Genomic DNA, 23,164 nt, shown 5'->3' on the forward strand with positions numbered 1-23,164 from the left:
ATTATTCTTAGGACAATTGTGTTAACATCATGTGTAATGTGTGATTGTTCAGTACAGAGAGAAACCTGCTGAAATGATTTCATTAAGTTTCTTTCATATTTTAGAAACAATACCTAATGGAAGTTAGTAAGTAGCAGTTTCACTCACACAGGAGCTTTTCTAAAAGGAATGCCTTTCTCCAATCCTCGTCTGGCAGGTCCTGCTCGTAACAGTGAATGGGACTCCTGTAGATTATCACACCATACACCCCACACTTCACTTGGAGAATGGCCCTGCCAAAGCTGATATGTACTCAACCCCACAGTATAAATGGGAGCCATCAGATGACATGTCAGGTAGTAACATGAATTATTTGGGAATAAACCCGTGTGTTTGGTATTTTATTATTTACTCTATAGTTAAATTCTTGGCCTTGTGCATTTTTTGTTAAGCAGCTTGATAAGATTTAAGAAACTGTTAGAACAAATTGATAAATTAAACAGCAATAAGTCTCCAGGACTACATGCTATTCACCCAAGAGTTCTGAAGGAACTCAGATATGAAATTGCAGAACTACTAACTGTAGTATGTAACCTATTGCTGAAACAAGCATCAGTACCAGATGACTGGCAAGTAGCTAATATGAAACTCATTTTTAAAAAGGGTTCCAGAGGATTATTCCGGCAATTACAGGCTAGTAAGCCTAACTTCAGTACTGGGCAAATTGGTGAAGATCAAAATTATTAGACACGTGGATGAACACAATTTGTTGGGGGAGAGGAAACATGGCTTTTGTAAAGGGAAGTCATGCCTCGCCAATCAATTAGAATTCTTTGAGAGTGTCAGCAAGCACGTGGATAAGGGTGATCCAGTCAATACAGTGTACTTGGATTTTCAGAAAGCATTTGACAAGGTCCCTCACCAAAGGCTTGTAAGGAAACTTAGTTGGCATTGGATAACACGGAAGGTCCTCTCAGGGATCAGTAATTGCTTAAAAGATAGGAAACAAAGGATAGGAATAAATGGTCAGTTTTCGGAATGGAGAGAGGTAAAAAGCGGGGTCCCCAAGGGAATTGTACTGGGGCCAGTCCTATTCAACATACCCATAAATGATCTGGAAAAAGAGTGAACCATGAAGTGGCACAGTTTGTAGATGACACAAAATTATTCAAGATAATTAAGTCCAAAGCTGACTGCAAAGAGTTACAGGGGGGTCTCACAAACCTGGGTGACTGGCCAACCAACTGGCAGATGAAATTCAGTGTTGATAAGGGCAAAATAATGCACATTGGAAAAAATAATCCCAAATCCACATGTATAATGATGGGTTCTAAACTAACTGTTATCACTCAAGAAAAAGACCTTGGAGTCACCTTGGAGTTGAAGGTCCAGCTGAGGTCAAAAATGCTAGCAGGATATTAGGACCTATTAGGAAAGAGAGAGAAAATAAGACAGAAAAATAAATCCATGGTAAACCCACACCTTGAATACTGTTTTAGAGTTTTAGAGTTTGAGTCTCCATCTGAAAAGGGATATAGTGGGAATGGAAAAGGTTCAGACAAAGATGATCCGGGGTCTGGAACGGCTTCCATACAAGAAGAGACTAAAAAGAATAGGGATGTTCATCTTAGAAGAGAGATGATTGAGGAGAGGTCTGATAGAGGTCTATAAAATCATGAATGGTGTGGAAAAAGTGAATAGAGAAGTGTTATTTACCTTTTCCTACAATGCAAAAACCAGGGTCACTCAAATTAATAGGCAGCGGACTTAATACAAACAAAAGAAAATACTTATTCACCCAATGCCCAATTAACCTGTGGAATTCATTGCTAGGGGATGTTGTGATGGCCAAAAGTATAACTGGGTTCAAAAAAGAACTAGATAAGTTAATGGATGATAGGTCCATCAGTGGCTATTAGCCAAGATGGTCAGGGCTATAACCCCATGCTGACAGCACCCCTAACTTTTGACTGCCAGAAGCTGGAAGGGGAGGACAGAGGTGGATCTCTCCAAATTGCCCTGTTCTGTACACTCCTGAAGCTCTGGCCACTGTCAGAGACAGGATACTGGGCTAGATTGCCCATTGGTCTGATCCTGTATGACAGTTCTTATGTTTTTATGCTACCAATCAACATGCAGATCTTTGAATCAAGTTGCAGGTGCATATTATCCAAAATACTGTACTTGCCTGCCCACCAACACATTTGTTTTATGTCCTTACATGACCGTATGTACTGTACTTCTGTGGATTTTTCCTGTGGTTCTCAGGTCATTGTCAAGATATCAAAATTATTAATATTGGTATGGCTGAGTGCTGTAATGGTAGCACAACATTCTGCCACATGGGGACCATCTGAGTTCACTATACCAGAATACAATGGCCTGATTCCTGCAAGATTTACTCAATTTGTGCAAGGACTGTAGGGTTTTGAACTGTGTGTACATGCGCTGCCATTAGACTCATTTTGAATTGCACCGTAAGAATCTTTTTCTACTTAGAAAAGAAAGAAGAGGAAGACGAGGAAGAAGAAGAGGAGGAAGACATTCAGGAGAAAAAAGAAAATGTTAAAATACATGCCATGGTCTCTGTCTTCCATTTTATCATGAAACAAAGTTACATTTGTGCTCTGATTGCAATGATGGTACGTATGAAAGACAAAAATAATTGTGTTGGGGTAGCAGACATAATCTAATTATAGATGTCATCTAACTCTGGAAATGAGCTTCTGCCACATTATTGACAGCATCAATATATTTATCTTCCAAATGTCTTGGTGAAGGGTGATTAGTCATGTTGATTTTTCATTGGTGTTTACTTCAACATTGTAAAATCTGGACCTGAGATTTGAATCTGTTGGATGCATGTGGTTTATTAAAACATTACCCCTCAAATTATGCCTTGATCCTACCACCAACTCCTTATGGGGCAGGGCACAGGTTTCTGCTCACAGGGATTCCGTTACAGAATCGGGGCTTAAAATTCTAGCTTTAGACTACATAGTATTTTTTTTACCTGCGGCAGATCAGAAAATGCTCAACATGCTCATTTTTCTGATAGTTCAAAAAAAAATTTTAAGTGGGTTTTAATGCATTTACTCAATTCAGAAATTGTCTGCAAAAAGCACTTCATAGTCATACAGTAAGTCTAAACTTGCCATTTCTACTTCAAATTGAATCTATGCATCTAGTTCAAACTCTGTATGAAAATAAACCTATAAACATTGATTTCTTTTATCTACACTGGGCAGACATCTAGGAAAATACAATTTTGTGCCAACAAATTTTTTTGTGATTAATTTTCTTCTTTTTGAAATTACATTGCCTATCCCTTAAAACAAAGGGTCATTTTGTGCAAATTAGCCTTGGATTATACTGTAGCAAGTTCACAATGTGATAGTTCTCTGTCAGCACTTCCAAGGTCTGGTTTTACTATTTTGAAAAGGTTTCAACTGGGATACAATTTTCCATAAAGTTTCTTGGCCCAATCTTGCCTTAAAATTTTTTTTGTAATAGTTTGGCCACTTTTTGTTTGCATACAGCAAAAGAAAACCGATATTTTGTATGGTTTTTGGACTTTTGTTTGCTGTTCCTTAGCATGAAAAGTCTCTGCAGATAAACAAAACATAGCAGATTCTTTGTGCAGAATCTGGATTGAATATGGTGCTTTTTGAAATGTTAGTAAGTAGTTATTTTCTTGCTGTGGTATATTCATTTTTTCTTTTTTTAAGTGACTGCTGCACATGTGCTTTAATTACTTTAAATTCCATTCAGGGTTCAAATCTGTCAGTATCAGTGATGGAGCTGTATTGTTCTGAGCTTTCTTCTAGACTCAAACTGAGATATATCAGCTCCGAAGGATCTATGTTCCAAGTGTTGTGAACCAAATTCAGTTACTGTTCCACTTATGCCATACCCAAATGTGACCCATTGTGCGTGTTACAGTCTTGTATCTTAATGGAAGAATAGCATATGCATGATTCTCAGAGGCTATAGTGGACACTTTATCAAGTCAGGACTAATCCAGCCTTGATTAAAATATTCTTAATACTTCATGCTTTTCTGTCTAAACAAAAAAAAGAAATTAAGACTCCGTTGACTTCAGCTAAGTTACTCTAGATTTATACTGGTGCATTGGCAACCAGAATCTAGTCCAAAATCAATAACAGTGTTTAATAAAAAGACACTTCCCCCCATGCTATAATACAGTGTTTTGTCCAGAACAGTTTTTAAGTAACGTGTTGTTTGATACCTGTAAAATGAGCAGAACATTTGAATATACTGTAAGGAACAATGCTACACTGGGTTGGGTTAGGTTAAATCAGTCTAAGTCTACTACATCTCTAATATCTAGAGTACAACAGAAAGTGAAATCTAAAGCATGCTTTATAGTTACTGCTCAACTCTGGGAGACCTAAACTAACATTTCTACTGAAGTACCAAGATGCAAAAGTACCAGACCAAAAAAAGGTGGTTTAAACTGAATTTCCTAGGAATCCGTTTACTGCATGTAGTCCAGAGGATCTACTGTAGCTGTCAGCGGCCCAATTCTCATTAACATAAATGGGAGTCACATGGCTAAATCTCCATGCATCGCACTGAAAATATACCCTAGACAAGGTGTGTGAAGTTGGGCAGTGCTGCAAAGTTTTACTGACTGTATGCAGTAATACTGTAACTAAGTGAATCTATGAACATTTTTGTCTCTCTCTCCCATCCCCTCCCTCCCAAGGCTTGGAGTATCACTTATCACAGTTGGTTGACTTTTGTGTTATTGATCTGGTCCTGCACGCTTTGGATGATTCGTGACCGAAGGAAATATGCTATGATCAGTTCACCTTTCATGGTGGTTTATGGAAATTTGCTGTTAACATTACAATATATATGGAGTATTGACCTCAATAATGATGAGCTTCCTAAAGTTTCTGGATTTTTAGAAAAGAAGGATCCTGGGGAATTAGCTTCAAAGGTAAGTGTAGTTTGCTTACAAACATCTGTAGTTTGTTTAAAGAACAAAGCAATGTACACTAGCCATCAATAAAAACTACAGGTCCTTTGGTGTTTAATACAACGAATAATCCTGTTCAGCATGGGACTACAGTACAGGATGAGTGGTTAAAAAATACAACAGCACAAAATTACTTCTTGCTGGTAAATTAAATACTATAACGAATGTGTCAAATTTAGATAATTTTATAAAATAGTTCTCACCAGGGAGAAAATAGCATTAATATTTGGCCCTGTAAAAACGAAAGGAAAGGGAAGAGAAAAAATATGTACTTGGATTAGTTAAATACAAGATAAATTAAATAGAATTATGAGGCAGCTTTTGTTTGATGAAACCTGTTTATACGTACACACACACTATACATACACAAATATATATATTTTATAAGTGCATTTCTGCTTTGTCATTAGCATCAGTCAGTACAGGTAAAAACTCAGTGCTGTAGTTGTACTTAAATAGAAGATTTCCATTCCCTTCTCTTTTTTCTGAATAAAGACTAATGTAGCAGACCTCAGTACAATGGTTGTTCCCCCCTTTCTCCCTTTCGCTTTTAGTTATTTTGTTGGCAGAATTTGTGTGGCAACATTTCATCACCCCACCTCTCATAAGCCGTGACATGATGTCTCAGCTATTCATGAACACTTTTGTTATGAACACATATTGCATGTGTGGAGTCTGGTGGGATTAAAAATTGCAAATCCAGACACTTGTAAATCTATGGTAAAATCTGTTGACTTTAATGGGAGCAGAGTTTATGCCAGCATTTTGAAAATCTCATGCATAGCTTTTTTTTTTTGCTTTGCAAATTTTACACTAACACTTAGAAATACTAGATAAATGTACTGTGTGAAGCATAAAAAATTATTGTGAAAACACTTCTGGTCCAAATACTTTCAGGAATATTTCTCCGTGCTATTATTCATGACACTATGAACATTTGCTGTCCATAAACATTCTTATGAATACAAAAATCATCTGAATGCTTCTGAACAAGTAAATAAAAAGTATTGCAAATGTTAGTGAGTGGAATCACTGGCTTTTATTCACCAGAATATTCGCAAGTACCATTTTAGGTATATTAATGAACACCTGAGATGTCATGCCAGTTTAAGTATAGCAGCCTCACCATAAGAGCAGTGGAAAAAGATAATTAAACCTGTAATGTCAAATATTTTTTAATTTGTGAAGACCAGTTGAGTTCATTTGAGCATATAAAGCAGGGGTTCTCAAACTGGGGGTCGAGGTCCCTCGGGGGTCATGAGGTTATTACATGGGGGATCGCGAGCTGTCAGCCTCCACCCCAAACCCGGCTTTGCCTCCAGCATTTATAATGGTGTTAAATATATAAAAAGGTGTTTTTAATTTATAAGGGGGCGGGGTCGCACTCAGAGTCTTACTATGTGAAAGGGGTCACCAGTAAAAATGTTTGAGAGCCACTGGAAAGCACACCAAACTTGTCTCTAAGAATAGAAGTGCCCAGGTTAACAAGCTTTTTGAGCATGAGCCAAACTTTAAGCACATGAATAGTCTCATTGAAGTTAATGGGACAACTCACACACGTGACATTAGGCATATGCTCAAGTACTTAGCAGAATTAATTCTTTAGTCTTTCAATTGATGAAACACAAATTGGAATTGCCTTAGATCACAAATGAAAGAGTTTCCTGATTTCAATTAATGTGGCTTTTTCCACCCAGATATTTTCCCTGTCTTGAAACCACTACATTTGGCAGATTATCTTTGAGGGAGGAAAGTGAGCACACAATAGAAGCTGCTTCATAGAGCACTCGAGAGGAGCTTCTCACAGAGTGCGGATAGTTAGCCCAATTCCCTTATAACTGAGTGAATCACTTCCATCATGATACACCTGATTTCAGTTTGAAGAGATTCTGCACCTGTGTTTCCTGCTTGGCAGTGCCCCTTGCCAAGCTATGTCTGGATTTATAATGTATTTGAATGCTAGTGAGCATTCTATTATTTTTCCTGTGGAAGGTAGTGCTAGTCTTGATAAGAGTGATTAAATAGTCAAGAGGTAAGTTTTGCAATTTCTCTTCATTGACTTTGTAAATCTCTTTTAAGAGATTTAGCTGCCTTGGTATATTGCCACCCCTTTCTCAATAATTTCAAAGATGAATTGCATCATGGAATGTCGTATCTAAAACTAACTGCTATCAGGAAAGTGAAATTATTGTGTATATGGGATGATTTTAGTTACACCTATAAAACTAACTGAAGGACATCTGTTGGATTTGTTAGACTGGATAAAATGCACCCTGTGGACTTAAATAAAGATTCAGTGGAATAAAAGCGAAGTGAATGTACCATAATTTCCCCTGCATATATTTGTATGGGCTTTGGAGAGAATGTACTGACTAGAAAGGTAAATAGAGCTGCATTGCACAGAGGCTGGCTGTCAGAGGCAGTATGAAAACACTTCTATATTCCACAGCTCCACAACCTAGTCTAATGCTGGCAGTGACTCCAGAGAGGGCAGCAGCTGACCGAAATAGAGCTCAGTCATACGATGTTAAAGGTTGCATAGCAGTGGCCACGTCCTTGTGAATTTGCCCAGCACTTCTGGAGGATTAGGGCAGATCCTCAGCTGGTGTAAATGAATCATTAATTTCAGTGGACCTATGACAATTTACCCCCTTTGAGGATCTTCCCCCATTATTTCTGAGTCAGTACAATGCTTTTGAAAGTCACTTCTGATGATGTGGAACCTCTTTTTGCTACTCACTCTCATGAGCTGTGAAAGGTGCTATGTTAACATGACCGGAGAATGAAGCCCTCTATTACCCGACAGAACAAAGAGATGGTGGTAGTGGCAGACTAGGTTTCCTCCGTGCTGATCTGCCAATATACTTTAACATTGACGTGAAGCTTCCATCTCTAGAAGGGAGAGAATAGTTCTGTTTCCATGACCCATTTCTCTCGAGATACCGTTTAGTGTCACTTGTAATGGTTTTTGTGATGTACGTATTCTGCAAACTGAAATGAGGCTGCCAGCTCGTTTCACGGACACCACTAACAGCCACCTTGTGGAAAGAATTTTGTGTCACTGCCAGTCTGGGCTGGATTCATACTAGTTACTTTGAAATGATGGTCTATGTGCCCCATTATCAGTTCCGCAAGTCGTCCAATTACCCCAAGGATTTGTTTTCTGCGCTCTATCCCTGGATTACATCTAGCAGTGCACAATGGAGGGAGTTTCCACTCCCCAATCGATAGTTTAAAAGTGTTGACCCAAACTCTCTGTGCATTTACCATTCATGAAAGGGCTTCATTTACCCATTATGTTTGTATGTTTAGCAGTTTTGATATCTATTTTAGGTATTTATTTTTAGCTAATCTGGTGCCTTTTCACTCCTTTAAAAACTGGGTTTCCCTATCATTATTTATTTATTTCTCTTGTGGTCGTGTTTAGACGTCCCCTTCAGGGATTGGGGCCTGTAGAGGTAGGCATTTTACATATATATGTCCCTGCCTCTAAGAGCTTACAGTGTAAATCAGGTTCATTTTTATGGGAAATTCATCAATTTGAGCTGAAATCAGTTGTTTCATTATCATATAACAGTGATGAAATATGTTTCTGAGCAATGATGCAGGATCACTCACTCAACTTCTGGCCATTCTTGCTTCCTGCACCACTTCTCACACTACTGGTATGTGTCGCGTGGAAGCAAGTGAGAACAAACACTGTGATCAGAACATAAATTCCATCTGAATGCACAAACAAGAAATAAATACAATTAAAAATCTCTTAAAAGGAACATTGTCATTTTTGTCAGTGTTTATAACCATTATCAGTGGCTGAAAAACGTAACAAAAAGACATTGTCTTATCAGTTGTTTTCAGTTTAGATGAAAAAGCAGAATCACTTTTTATTAGGGCTGTCAAGCGATTAAAAAAATTAATTGTGATTAATCACACGATTAATCGCGCTGTTAAACAATAATAGAATTCCATTTATATAAATATTTTTGGATATTTTCCACATTTTCAAACATATTGATTTCAATTACAACATAGAATACAAAGTGTACAGTGCTCACTTTATATTTTTTGTTATAAATATTTGCACTGTAAAAATAAAAGAAATAGTATTTTTCAATTCACTTAATACAAGTACAGTAGTGCAATCTCTTTACCATGCAAGTAGAACTTATACATTTACAGTTATGTACAAAAAATAATTGCATTCAAAAATAAAACAATGTATAACTTTAGAAACTACAAGTCCACTCAGTCCTACTTCTTGTTCAGCCAATCGCTCAGACAAACAAGTTTGTTTACATTTGCAGGAGATAATGCTGCCCCCTTCTTGTTTACAATGTCACCTGAAAGTGAGAACGGGCATTCGCATGGCACTGTTGTAGCCAGCGTCGCAAAATATTTACATGCCTGATTCGCTAAAGATTTATATGTCCCTTCATGCTTCAACCACCATTCCAGAGGACATACGTCCATGCCGATGATAACAATCCAAAGCAGTGCAGGCCAATGTTCACTTTCATCACCCAAGGCTATGGCTACACTTGCAGATGTAGAGCACCGGGAGTTAAACCAGCCCTCAGAGACAGAAGCAGGGAAAGCGCTGCCATGTGTTCACACTATCAGCTGCAAGTGCAGTGGCGTGGCCACATTAGCAGCACTTGCAATGCCAGAGAGCAGTGCATTGTGGTAGCTATCCCAGTGTGCAAGTGGCTGCAGCGTGCTTTGGAAAGGATTTGCAATGCCTAATGGGGCAGGCACAGCATCACATGATGCAGGTTTCCCAATCCCATTGTTCCAAGGCATCCTACTAGATTGCCAGCTGCTTTTCAAATGTGGAGGGTGGAGTGCGACACGGAGTGTATTGTGTGAAGTGAGGGGAGAGAGACAATGTGTTGGGGGGGGCATAGAGTATGTTAGCATTCTGTCTTGTGCTGTCTTGTAAGTTTAGACAGCGGCAGGGGGAAACCCCGACATCATACCCCGCCCCCTGCCTCTCTCTCACACACATGCACAAACGCCTGCCCCTGCAACAGGAGCATTCCACATTGATGGTTTGCTTTGTGTCCCGGAGCAGATAAGCATGTCAGCTGCAAGAAACGGAGCTTTGAAAGCATGTCTGCAGCCGAGTTCAAAACAATGACGAGAGTGGCCACTTGACTTCAAGGGATTATGGGATGTTTCCGGAGGCCAATCATAGCGCGTAATGCAACACTTCGTCCACAATGACACCCCAGCACTCCAGTCGCGGCAAAGAAAGCTCTATGCTTCTCGTGCAGGTGGATTACCAGGGGCAGTCCAGCTGCGGACTCCAGCCGCGGACTCCAGCCGCTCTAAGTGCCTTACCAGTGTGGACACCTCAGGAGTTAGGGTGCCCGGGGCTGATTTAATGCACTATAACTTGCAAGTGTAGCCAAGGCCTGAGTCAGATGTCACCAGCAGAAGGTTCATTTTCTTTTTTGGTGGTTCGGGTTCTATAGTTTCTGCATCGGAGTGTTGCTCTTTTACAACTTCTGAAAGCCTGCTCCACACCTCGTGCCTCTCAAATTTTTGGAAGGCACTTCAGATTCTTAAATCATGGGTCGAGTGTCGTAGCTATCTTTAGAAATCTCACATTGGTATCTTTTTTGCATTTTGTCAAATCTGCAGTGAAAGTGTTCTTAAAACGAACAACATGCTGGGTCATCATCTGAGACTGCTGTAACATGAAATGCAGGTAAAACACAGAGCAGGAGACATACAATTTCCCCCCAAGGAGTTCAGCCACAAATTTAATTAACTCATTATTTTTTTAACGAGCATCATCAGCATGGAAGCACGTCCTCTGGAATGGTGACCAAAGCATGAAAGGGCATACGAATGTTTAGCATATCTGGCATATAAATACCTTGCAATGCCGGCTACAAAAGTGCCATGCGAACGTCTGTTCTCTCTTTCAGGTGATGTAAATAAGAAGCAGGCAGCATTATCTCCCGTAAATGTAAACAAACTTGTTTCTCTTAGCGAGTGGCTGCACAAGAAGTAGGACTGAGTGGACTTGTAGACTCTAAAGTTTTACATTGTTTTGTTTTTGAGTGCAGTTATGTAACAAAAAAAATCTACCTTTGTAAGTTGCACTTTCACGATAAAGAGATTGCACTACGGTACTTGTCTGAGGTGAATTGAAAATATTCGTAATAAAAATAATATAAAGTGAGCTCTGTACACTTTGTATTCTGTGTTGTAATTTAAATCAATATATATATGAAAATGTAGAAAACCTCCAAAATATTGGTATTCTATTTTTTAACCGTGTGATTAATTGCGATTAATTTTTTTTATCGCAATTAATTTTTTTGAGTTAATCGCGTGAGTTAACGGCAATTAATCGACAGCCCTGCTTTTTATATTACATCATCAGCCTGGTTAGCAGCAGCACCACAGTAGAGTGTGCCAAATATTTGGTTATTTGTATGTCTCATTTAAAATTTTATTCTTGTTTTCTGTATAAAGTAATGAAATGAGGCTTGATCCTGAACCACTGAAATCCGTGGGAGCTTTGACTTCAGTGGATATAGGCTCAAGCCCATGATAAACAGGCGCCACGCTGTTTTCTGTGTTCTGGCTGGCTCTCAGTACTGACACTTGTTGAATTTGGCAGTATACAAAACACAAAAGTACACTCTTTGTTAAAAAGATTTATTTATTTATGTACCCTTGTTATGGAATAATAGACTATACTCTCCTAGCGCAAGGAATCAAAAGAGAAACCTATTAACAAAGGCTACAGAATGAAAAGTCAGTTTCCTACCCAAACTGGAGGACAACTGGAAATAAAATAAAATTGCTTTTAATGGAATAGGTTGCCTAGATGACGTAGCTTCCAGAAATGTGTTCTTTGGCAATGATTATATTGTTGCCAATTTTGCTGAATAGTGGAAAACAAAGGCATGAAAAAAATTTCAAAATATCTGTTAACATTAGCAGTATCTAGGATGTACAATTAGTCTGTCTCTCTTGTTTTTGTTTTGATTTTTGCTTGCAGATCCTTTTCACAATTACTTTCTGGCTACTGCTTAGGCAACACCTCACAGAGCGGAAAGTGCTTCAGCTAAAAGAAGCTACTTTAGCTGAGGTCAAAGTTGAAGATGAAGAAAATGAAGAAAAAGGTAAAAGTATATCAAGTTTGACTGCTCCAATCAATGTAGGAGGTTAGGGTTACTACTTTTCTTATTGCTAAAGTATTTGGAAAGTTGCATCTGTCATTGACTAAGGGCTAAACAATGTGCTGCTAAATCCATGCACTACAAATTTCTCAGGGGACATAATAAAATAGCTTTGAGCTTGATAACATCAAACAAAATATATAAACTCTCTTTACAGTTGAACTACAGTAAATGATATGACAAAATAAATAACTTGAATGGGAAATACAGGAAAAACCTTCCATAGACGCACTTCCACCACCACACTTGTGCTCCCCCTCTCCCCCCCCCCCCGAAAAAAATCACTGTACACAAAATTTAACCATAAAAGGAGAAGGGCCTATATGGAAAACGTCCATCAGTGATTTCAATGGGAGCTGCACCTGTGTAACCAAGAGCAGAATTTGGCCTATAGGTTTCAGTGTGGTGTAGTTATTCTTGTTTTAAACTGATTTAAATCAGATCAGAATCAGGACTGGGATGTGATGGTCAGAGCCATGAGTCACCCCGTGAAACTGCCAGCCCTGGCATTATTTATGTGTGCAGAAGCCTTTTGATGGCCCCCACTTCACACCCAACATGCGTAGCAAGACTAGGAACAGGGTTTTCTCCTTACTGCTCCCATTAATGGGACAGCAGTAACTTGCCTTTTTTTTCATGGTTTGGTCACAGTAGAGCAAGAGGGAGGGATAGTCGTTCTTTTGAAATGCGGCATTTAACTCCCACCTGGTATCACAAATCTATATGTTTTTTAAGGTTGGTTGGTTGGTTTTAAACAGGAACCTCTGCTTTGAATTTCAAAGCTGTCTAATGTTTGTGTTTTTGGTGAAAACTACAGTATTCCCTTAGGAATTTATGTCTCTGGATGTCAGTGATAAGTTTTGGTTTTTTTCCTTTCAGTTTAACGTTTTTTGCCTACAAATGCAGGCATTACAGTAGATATTGCTTTGACTATGATCCAATACATAGCCTTCAGGCCATGGTTCTCCACTATGTCTGAGTCCAGCTTGGGCAAAGTGGGGAGCGATGATAACAGGGAATTGGTGTGGCTTCCTTACCTTTTTGCCAGTGGAAGTCCAAGCAAATTAAGCTACAGTCCTTATGCCAGTGAAGGATCATGGAGCTCTGTCACAGCATGCCTTCTCCTGCCCCGTCCCACCTTCCAGAATGCCCCTGAAAAGTCTTTTCCCCTTATGGTGGTGGTGGGCGCTAGTGACTTACAAGGTGACATAAAGTTCACCTATGTGAGGGAATACTCTACTGGCTATCTCCAGCTGTTTTAAAGACACTTTGTGCTGCTTACCCAGCACAACGTGACCTTAGTGGACCAGATAATCTGGCCCTCAGATTTTTGAAAGGGTGTAAAAGTAAGTACATTTACCAACTAGGAACCCAGGTTTAAGAGTGTGGTCTTGAAGACACTACTGTCAACTTGTGGAGGAGAAAATAACGTGTTTTAGAAGGAAATGCATGGCCAATATTCTCTGGAGCCTTCTGGTGAATCTTCTCCCTCAATCAGAAGCAGAGATTATAAAGTCAATTCAGACATGCGTCTAACTGTACCCTTGCTAAATTTCTGCATAAGCTTCCATGTCCTGCATAAAGCTTTTATGCTTTACCTCATTTACAATTACAAGGAAAGATCCAATAAAAATAGGTTGGGGGCGATGCAACTTGATTTGTGTCTTTGCAGAAGAGGAATTGCAAGAAGGGGAAGTGACAGAGGAAGCAGATGAAGATGAGGAGGATGAACAGGACATTATGAAAGTCCTCGGAAACTTGGTGATGGCTATGTTCATTAAGTACTGGATTTATGTCTGTGGAGGAATGTTCTTCTTCGTCAGCTTTGAGGGTAGAATTGTCATGTACAAAATCATCTATATGATGCTCTTCCTCTTCTGTGTGGCCCTGTACCAGGTAAATGAGAGCAATACTAAGCAAAATTCTTCCTTTGGTTGCACTGGTGCGTCCTCTTTGACTTAGCATCAATGTAACAGAGAGCAACATTTAATAATTTAATCCACTGTGTATTTTTTCTTTTGCTAGTTCCCAACAGCTTAGACCATTTGAAGAGTTTCGATTCTATTAAACCTCATTAGATTGGCTGATGGGAGAGAGAAGCAAAGTTTTAAAAGTTGTAGTTTGGATAAGCACCCAAACATATGAATGCTTGGCTGAACGAGAACCCAGATTCTATGGTGATGGGCACCCTAGAAATAAATTAGGAAAAAATACGAATAATAAACTACTCAAACCCTTTTGGGTCTGCAGAATTGATCTGGGTAACTCATGAGAACAGGTTGTTTCATGAGATTTCTGACTTTTTTTCCTTCCGATCCTGGATGGAACTTGGAAGAATAGAGATTACGTAAACATGAGAGGAAAAATGAAAAAAGTTAACTTAAAAATGGATCAAGTTGGGGTTTGTTTAGAATTTTGGAATAAGATTCAGCATGGTTGTTTTAGCCAGGCCAATGTAACCATCCGTAACTGAATTTAGGAATACTAATGATCTTTACATTAGAACTACATGACTTCATGTTTGATTGCTGATGATGGCCACTTTTCCATTACTTAGCTGTAGACCACAAAACAAACAATACTATGATACTACAAAGACTGATTCTCCCTTTGATACATGGACATGTCTCTGATAAGCATCAATGAGAGTTGATGTTATGTCAAGAATGTCAAGAATAAAATAATTGTGTTAGTTTAGGGGGAAGGGTTATATTTTATAGCCCTCTGCCTGTACAACAATATAAATAGTTTGGTAGATTCTTCCGCTTTGGTTCTGTTTGCCTTACCATCTTCAATGGCTGGTTCCCAGGTGCACTATGAATGGTGGAGGCGAATCCTAAAATATTTTTGGATGTCAGTGGTTGTTTACACTATGCTGGTGCTTATCTTCATCTATACATATCAATTTGAATCATTTCCTGGCTTGTGGATGAACATGACAGGGCTAGATGAAAAAAAGTGAGTATTTTCATTTTACTTGGGCTTATTGTGCACAAGCAGATGGCTAGTGATTTTTTTTTTTTCATACTGTTACAAAGACTTTTTACCTAGGTTGGTGTGAAACTCCCTATTTTGCTTTGCAGATTTTCATAGTGAAAAAGCAGAGATTTTCACCAATATTTGTAAACAATTTGCAAACCTTTAATTTTGGCACAAGAGAAATGGTGATGTTTTGCACCCTTTGACCTCCTTCCTCCTCTTCCTTCTTATAATGGAAAAATGTCAGGAAACCTTCTCCAACCATGACTGGCTTTGGGGGTTCTGCTGCCCCATGCACACAAGCAAATATCTGCCCCTACAACTCTGCTGTCACCCATACAAAAATGTCACTGAACATTTTGCTGTCCCTGCTATTTGGTTGCCCTAGGTGACCACCTCTTTCTGACTACCAGCCCTAATTTGTGACCAGCCCTAATTCTGACTACATGGTGGACTAGTGGAGGTGTCCTGCAAAACTTTTTTGCTTTTCGCTAATTATTCTCCCAAAAGCATAACCCGACCTTAAAAAATAGACTTAAAGGCTGTAACAAAAACAAAACAAAAAATGAAAAATAAAAACAGAAAACCCAAAACAAAATCTTTTGAAACAGCACATATATCCCAAAGCTGCCATCTTATATGGGATTCCAGTAAACTGTTTTGTAGAAGCAGAACAAACCTCTTTTACTGCTTTCCATCGCCTACAATATTGTAACAACCTTGTTGTTGGCTTGGAGATGGAAAAGCTGGCTCTGAAATACTATACTGAAAACATTTGATATAAGAAAGAAATTAATCTACAAATTTTGTGGCTGTGGTGATTTATTTAATAGTGCTTATTTAGTGTGTCTCATACCTTTAAAGGGTTAAGTGGCAAGATAAGGTACTGTACATTTGCATTGTTTTTACCTTTTGTTCAGAAAAATGAAAAGATAAGATACATAGCAAAGACAAACTTACTGTATCGTTTTGTGACTATCCATCTCATGTGATATGGGAGAAATGTTGCAAAATTCATTTTGAACAGGTGACTTAGTGACTTGTTTTATTTTTCAGACTAGAGGATCTTGGTTTAAAACAGTTTTCTGTGGCTGAGCTGTTCACACGTATCTTTATTCCAACCTCTTTCTTATTGGTGTGTATATTACACCTTCATTACTTCCATGACCGTTTCCTCCAGCTCACTGACTTAAAGGCTGTAACCAGCAAACAGGACAGCGCTATTTACAGGTAAACAAGCAAAATAAACAAAGCTACTAGTTGTCCATAAGATAGTACTGTTTTCTACTGTTCTCTAACAATTTACTTTGCAGGAAATGTTATGTGCTTTTTTTATGACCCCTGATTAGCTCCCCCCACTCGTCCCCCCCACACACACACACACGCACACACACATATTTAGGTTTAGACTTTTGGGGTAGATTTTCAAAGCACAAAAATACACTTATGACACCTAACACCCATTGACTTTCAATGGGCATTAGGTGCCTAAGTGCCACATGTGCTTTTTAAGAATCCTGACAATAATAGGGAAGATTTTCAAAGTGACTGTTTTGAGTACCCAATATTTGAGTGCCCAACTTGAGACACATTCAAGAGGCCTGAATTTTAGAAAGCGCTGAGCATCTGCCCTGTGAAAATCAGGCCCCTTTATTAAGGTGTCTCAAACTGAGCCCTCAAAAATAAGGCACTCAAAAATTAAATAACTAGTCACCTCTGAAAATCTTGGCCTATATTCTGTGCCAGCTCGCTAGACTATTAAGCAAGCTCATCAAAATGTATAACAGAGTATTGTGATTCTCTCAGCCCCTCCACTTTCAGATATTCAATGTTATACACTTACAGATTTTTCTGCACAAAAGCATATTACAATTTGACTATTATTTTTGGGAAGGAGCGAAGTGCTTTAGATTGTATTTTGATAGGGTAGTTTGAAGTAAAACATTTACATTCTAAATATAATATGCAGTGATGTGTGACACGATGACATTTTTATGGTCATGAACTTGGGAAGACTGCATTGTGCCATAAATGAATTATGGAGCAATACCAATTTACACCAGCTGAGAATTTGGCCCAATTTTTTAATGGCTTGAAATTTAGGAAATAAAGGAATGTCTCTGGTAATCATGATCAGATATCTGGTATACATATGTTTATACCTAAATGTACAGCATACATTTCTGTCTGCAGAAGAGCTATCTTTGCATCCTCTGTTATTGTTGCCATTGCCCATATGTGGGACAGAGGATATAAAATACTGTCCATCTTCAAATGCTGACATGAAGAAAACCAATGTCATTGCCCAAAGTGAGGGGCCAGTGGTACAAATCGACACTAAGTGCTGCCAGTGTCTTATTGAAAGCAGAACAATCAAAGTTAGAAAGTAACAATATTATAAAAAAATTAAACAGGAAGGTGACTGTGTGTAGATTTTCATTTTAAGCTAATGAAAATATCCTTATGCTCTAGGTCTGGCTCTAAGGACACTGATAGTAGAAGTCGATTTAGTAGTTACAGTCCCCATTTTAGGACTTTGTTTTATTAAAATGGTAAAGAAAGAATATTGTTACATTATCTTTCGTTCCATGCTAATACAACACAGTTTTTATGGCATACATCAAGCTGTGGGACTGGATTGTGAGCAACTGTTATATTAGGAGCTAAAGATTTTTAAAACTGTTTTCTAAAAGTGACAACATTTACTTTTTTTTTTTTTTTTTTTTTTTTTTTTTTTAAAATTTTTTTTTAAAATTGACTTTTTTTTTTTTTTTTTTTTTTTTTACAGTATTTTGAAACCCATAATTGTCACATATATTTGTTCTTCATCAGTGACTTTCACAGCAAGCCTGTCCTATTTGCAAATCAAACTAAGTTTTCTCCTTTTTACTACAGTAATTAACACAAACAAAACCTGACATTTGAAAATCCAGCTGTTTCCCTCCTACTTGACACAGTGTGTTGTCAGTGCCAGGTGTCAGTTGACACTACCTGTAAGGATTCTGGAACCAGAATTTAGCTATCAATTTTGTTCATGGTACATGAAGCAGAATAAGATGCATCTTGATTTGCCACAGCTACCGATACTGGTCTGGCAGTGCTGTCAGCAGTAAAAACCTGGTTGTGCAGAAAATTAAGATGTTATGATACAGAAAACCTATTAAAAGTAGTTATGTACAATAACAAGGTCTAGCTTTTATAAAGCCATCAAAGCAACATGCAGTCATTCATTCATTTCATTCTAAAAGATCTAGTGACATAGCTCCACATTTACTCTGCCTGCTATTTATGGTTGTTTTTTCTACTTCTGTTAATTTTATCTGTGTTGTATCAACTGATTGCTACAGGAAGACAAACGTTTATTTTCAGTATGTGGACAACACTGGAGATTTAGTTATTTTCATAGAGAAAATGTTAATTAGATTTTAAGCCCTAGTTCATGAAAACACTTGCACATGTGCTTTAATTCCCATGGTAGTCAATGGGATTTAGGAACACATTCAAAGTTAAATCCATTATCAAATTCTGTCCTGAACAAGAATGTTTTCCTGAACTGAGGCCTTAGTCTGAAACTAAGATTTATTGAAATCACTGGGACTATTTGTGGAGTAAGGTACTACTCAACATGAGTAAAGATGGCACAATGAATGTCAGAGGAAGTTTCTACCAGGAGGAAGGGTGGTAGAACCTGGCATAATGGAATTAACTCATGGATATGTCTCAAGATGGCAGAATTGGGCTGTTGAATAGTATAGTCAAGTGAGAGGAAGGGTGATCCAGTGGTTACGGCGCTTATTTGGGATTCAGTTTCCCAAATTCCCTGCTCTGTCAAAGACTATCTTTGTGACCTCGGGCAAGCTACTTAATCTCTCTATGCCAACATTTCTTATTTATAAAATGGAGAGAATGGTACTTTCCTAACCCATAGGGTTATTGTGGAAATAAGTACATTAAAGACTGTGAGTTGCTTAGATACTACAGTTAAGGGGATTGTATAAGTACCTTAAATAGACATATGTCCATCGAAAGAAGCAATAAATATTGTACGTGACAAATATGAGATCAAGCTAAAGAATAAAACCTGTTCTGACATTTTTGTGGTCCCTGAGATTTATCTACAGTCCTTCTAGTGGAAGTTGCTTGCCATCTAGTAATGCTATTGTACATTTAGGGTTCTAGCCTTTTTCACTGCAAGATTAGTAATAAGTGTTTAGACTTAGTGTCTCGTTGTGACAACGCTTGCCTCTGTAACAGGTAACAAAGTACATTCATTCCTGTTTAACAGTTTCCTTTTTTCTCTCTTTAACTCATTTCTCCTTTGCCATCGCATGCATTCTTGTGCTCTCTTCATCTCTTACCTCGTAGCCATGCTAAAGTCAATGGTCGTGTTTATCTAATAATAAATAGGTGGGTATACTTCAATGTTTCCTTTCCTTTTCTTAAAAAATGTACTTTAATTTGTTTGCTAGTTCTTCAGTTCCTAGAAACAAAAATCACTCATGCTGTGCAGTACTGTGAAATAAGCAAAGAAGACAATTCTTAGTCTTCTAAACCCACCAGATGGTTTATAGTGGTTAACACATCTGCCACATGGATTTAGAGGCTGTGAATTCTCTCCCCAACTCAGATTCTTCTCTTAAATGTCATTCAAGCTCAATAAAGGCATAGACAATACTATTTCTAATTGGCTGCAGTTAACAAAGTTAGTTCAGGAGGCTGGTATAGCTATGCTTTGTATGTGTATGCATGTACACATATCCATATCCACACGCCTACTTACCTCAGATGTACTTTCGATAATGCATTTGAGAGTCAAAGAAATATGCACAACAAGTATTTTTCTGAAGAAAAATGAAAGTCTGTGCCTTCGGGTCAGCTTTCTTGTATACAAAGTAATAGACGTGTAGACAAAAATAGAACACCTGTACATTTCAGGACATTAAAACCAGTTAAGCTGTGTACTGAGTTAAGTGCTACAGGATCTAAACCACAAAACTTATATTATCCTCATGCCTTCATAAAATTAGCTTTTTAAAATATTTCCATAAGCAAGATTCCTTTCAGTTTTTCAAGGATAGGTTTTTTTAAAATTAGGGTAAGAATAAGAGTGGGGTCGTTTTTTTGTTACTCCTGAACGTAAGCACAAAAACTGGGCAAATACCTCAACAAGTTTTCTGTAAATATTTGCTCAAATGAAAAATTAATGTTCTTATCCTGAGCTTATGTCCTTTTTGTGTGCATTTGCAGTCAATATTTTAGGCTGCGGTTCTCAAAGGCGAATGGGTCTTGGGCATCTGAATCCCTTAGGTGCCTTTAAAAATCCCAGCTGTAGTGAATGAGTTTGCTGGCAGGAATGGTCACAGAAATAGCACATTTTAAGTAAGTATTAGGCATTATCCACAGAAAATAAATGCTGAACTTGTAAACTTGAGCATCCACGCCAGTAACACCCATTCAGTCAGAGAACAGAAAAAATGCCATGTGAGCTGTGTCCCCATTCAAAACTAACAGCTTAATCTTGGATATTGAATACTCAGGAATATTATACAGACCAAGCATTATTAACAAATTATTTGGCAAATGATTCTGAACAAGTGAATTAAAAAAAACCCATAAATTGTTGGCAGAAAATTCACAAAGAACCTAAGAGGCATAGATGTGGCAAACGCGTTATTCACTATTAATTATTCACTCAGCTCTAGTAAATATATTAAATGTAGTTAAATGTGGCCCTGATTCAGCAAGGTATTTGAGCATATACCTAACTTTAGGCGCCTGAGTAGTACCATTGATCTTAGTAGTCTGGGGGACTATTCAGGCACCTAAAGTTTAGCCATGCTTAAATACCTTGCTGAATTGGGGCCTATATGGGTATATCTATGCTGCAGCTGGGAGCAAGCACCCTTAATATCTATTCATACTCTTGCTTATTTCTGAAATAAAATATCTTGGTGAGGCGTCTACTGAAAGTTAAGGATTTAGTCAAATGGTGTTTTTCTTAGTAATCATTTTCATAGGTATACTTTGTAAGATTATATATGTTTGGGACTGACCATTGTATTAAAGCAATATTATGCACTGTGCCTTTTCTGTCTTTCAATAATTAGCATGCAATTAATTTACTGCTTGAGGATCAATTAGCCAGATTTCTGTAACCTTTCCCTTATTTAAGCTACTTGAACTTGCAACTTGAAGAAATTGCAAGTCCCAATTATTTGAAAGATGCTTTTGCTTGTTTAACTATTGCATTGACAGTTCATGCTGTGCTCTTCATGTTTTATAAGCAACGTTTTGAAATACATTGTACAGAGTAAATAGGTATTTCTAGATTTTCAATTTTCTAATATGCTAGTTAAAAGTTTCAGGGACTGTTGTCTAAAATTAATAAAATTGAATAATATGCTAACACTTCATATTGTAAAAAAAGAAATAATACTTTAGCCTATTAAAATTAGTTACCTGAATAAAAAAAACACAGTAGATGTTTTATAACATTCTGATTATATTATATTTATTACTGTAGCTAAATGGTTAGGGACCTGATCTTGCATACCCTTACTGCCAAACGGAGTGCTACAGGAATAGTCTCATTCAAAAGGAACTATTCATGATAGAGGTGTGTGTCACTATGCTTAGAGTTGTGTGCAGGATCTGGCAGTAAGAAAGTAGGGGAGTCATATGTTAATGTCAGAAGAGTCTATGTTAGAGAGGAATCTGAGCCACATGATTCTGATCCATATACAAATTTTCCCAGAGTTTGGGGAAGTTTGGATCCAGGTTTGAATCCATTAGAGAGAGATGGGCTAGCAGTGCAGTGCCAATCCAGACCCTGATCTGAATGTCCACAAAGTTCAGAGGTGTTGGGATCTTAAGGTTTTGGTTGCAGTCAGTCTCCAATTTGTATATTGTGTAAATACATGTGAAAAGCAAAATGAATTGGTGAGTTTCATATTGGGCTGAAACTTTTTATATCATAGAAGATGAGTGATTATTAATTTTGTCTTCGCTTTTGTAAAAAAGCAAAGATAATAGAAGAGGAAGAGTTTAAATGTCATAATAATTCTCAAAAGATTTAACATTACTATCATTTCTATGTTAAAATACATAATTTGCAAACTGTGTATTTCAGCTTATTTTCTATACTCTTGACTTTGCTAAGTGGTTCATTCAGACATGGTTCAGGATTTGAGGTATGACCTCTGCAAGTTTTAGAAAAGAGAGAGGCTGTAGGCCTTCCCCAAATTAGATGATATCAGATCTATTGAAGCAGTGACCTTGGAATTTTTGCTATACTGTTTATGAATCTGCAGTTGGGGAAAAAAAACAACCTTTGAAACTAACATGTTTCTTTGCTACCCAGTTGCATCTTTCCATGTCAAAAAGTTGAAAATGTATTCAAAATATGAATTGTATAGCTTACCTGTGACAATTCAGTTGCATTACTAAAAGCATGGGAGAATACACATACTTTTTAGCAATTAGTTTTAGCATAATTATATGGCACACTTTCCATTTTGCTCTGATTTTGTGATTCTTAGTAGAAGTGCCCTGTTAATGCCATGATGCATGCTCTTGACGTTAGAAGGCTGCTGCGGATGGAGTAGGAGAATGCTGTAGCGGTTGTTATGTAGCATGATGTATTTATTATCTCTGATCTTCTTTTATAACCCCTGTTCTCATTTCCCTTTTTCTTTCTGTTTCAATTACTTTGAGCAGCCTCAAGAAAAAAATACCAAACCACCACAATGAGTAAGTCCCCCATGAAGTAATGAAATGCTCGCTCTCTCACAGTGTCATTTCATGCTTCTACATCTTAAACTCTGACCATTTTCTCCATTGGGGAAAATGTCAAGTTTAGGTGTCAAAACCACTCATTACTAACTAATCACTAGCATCCGAGTGACAAATAATTACTACTACATTCGGACTCAGTTTGCAGTGTTTGTTTGCAGAAAGTACCAGAATCATTAGCATTTCCAGTTCAATGGCATTCATACGTGCA

General features: G+C 37.8%; 1 protein-coding gene across 1 annotated transcript in view; it reads left to right on the forward strand.

Moving 5' to 3' along the window:
• The window catches only part of PIEZO2 (piezo type mechanosensitive ion channel component 2), a 279,377-nt gene that overhangs the window by 166,349 nt on the left and 89,864 nt on the right, over positions 1–23,164 (forward strand). The window contains exons 9-15 of the mRNA XM_026661020.2: positions 197–335; positions 2,479–2,621; positions 4,709–4,945; positions 12,003–12,126; positions 13,856–14,079; positions 14,993–15,141; positions 16,219–16,392. Coding sequence (XP_026516805.1) covers positions 197–335; positions 2,479–2,621; positions 4,709–4,945; positions 12,003–12,126; positions 13,856–14,079; positions 14,993–15,141; positions 16,219–16,392 — 1,190 coding nt within the window. The remainder of the gene's footprint in view (positions 1–196; positions 336–2,478; positions 2,622–4,708; positions 4,946–12,002; positions 12,127–13,855; positions 14,080–14,992; positions 15,142–16,218; positions 16,393–23,164) is intronic.

Source organism: Terrapene carolina, unplaced genomic scaffold, assembly GCF_002925995.2.
Source record: "Terrapene carolina triunguis isolate 2854851 unplaced genomic scaffold, T_m_triunguis-2.0 Scaffold58, whole genome shotgun sequence".
In the NCBI taxonomy this organism is placed as follows: domain Eukaryota; kingdom Metazoa; phylum Chordata; order Testudines; family Emydidae; genus Terrapene; species Terrapene triunguis.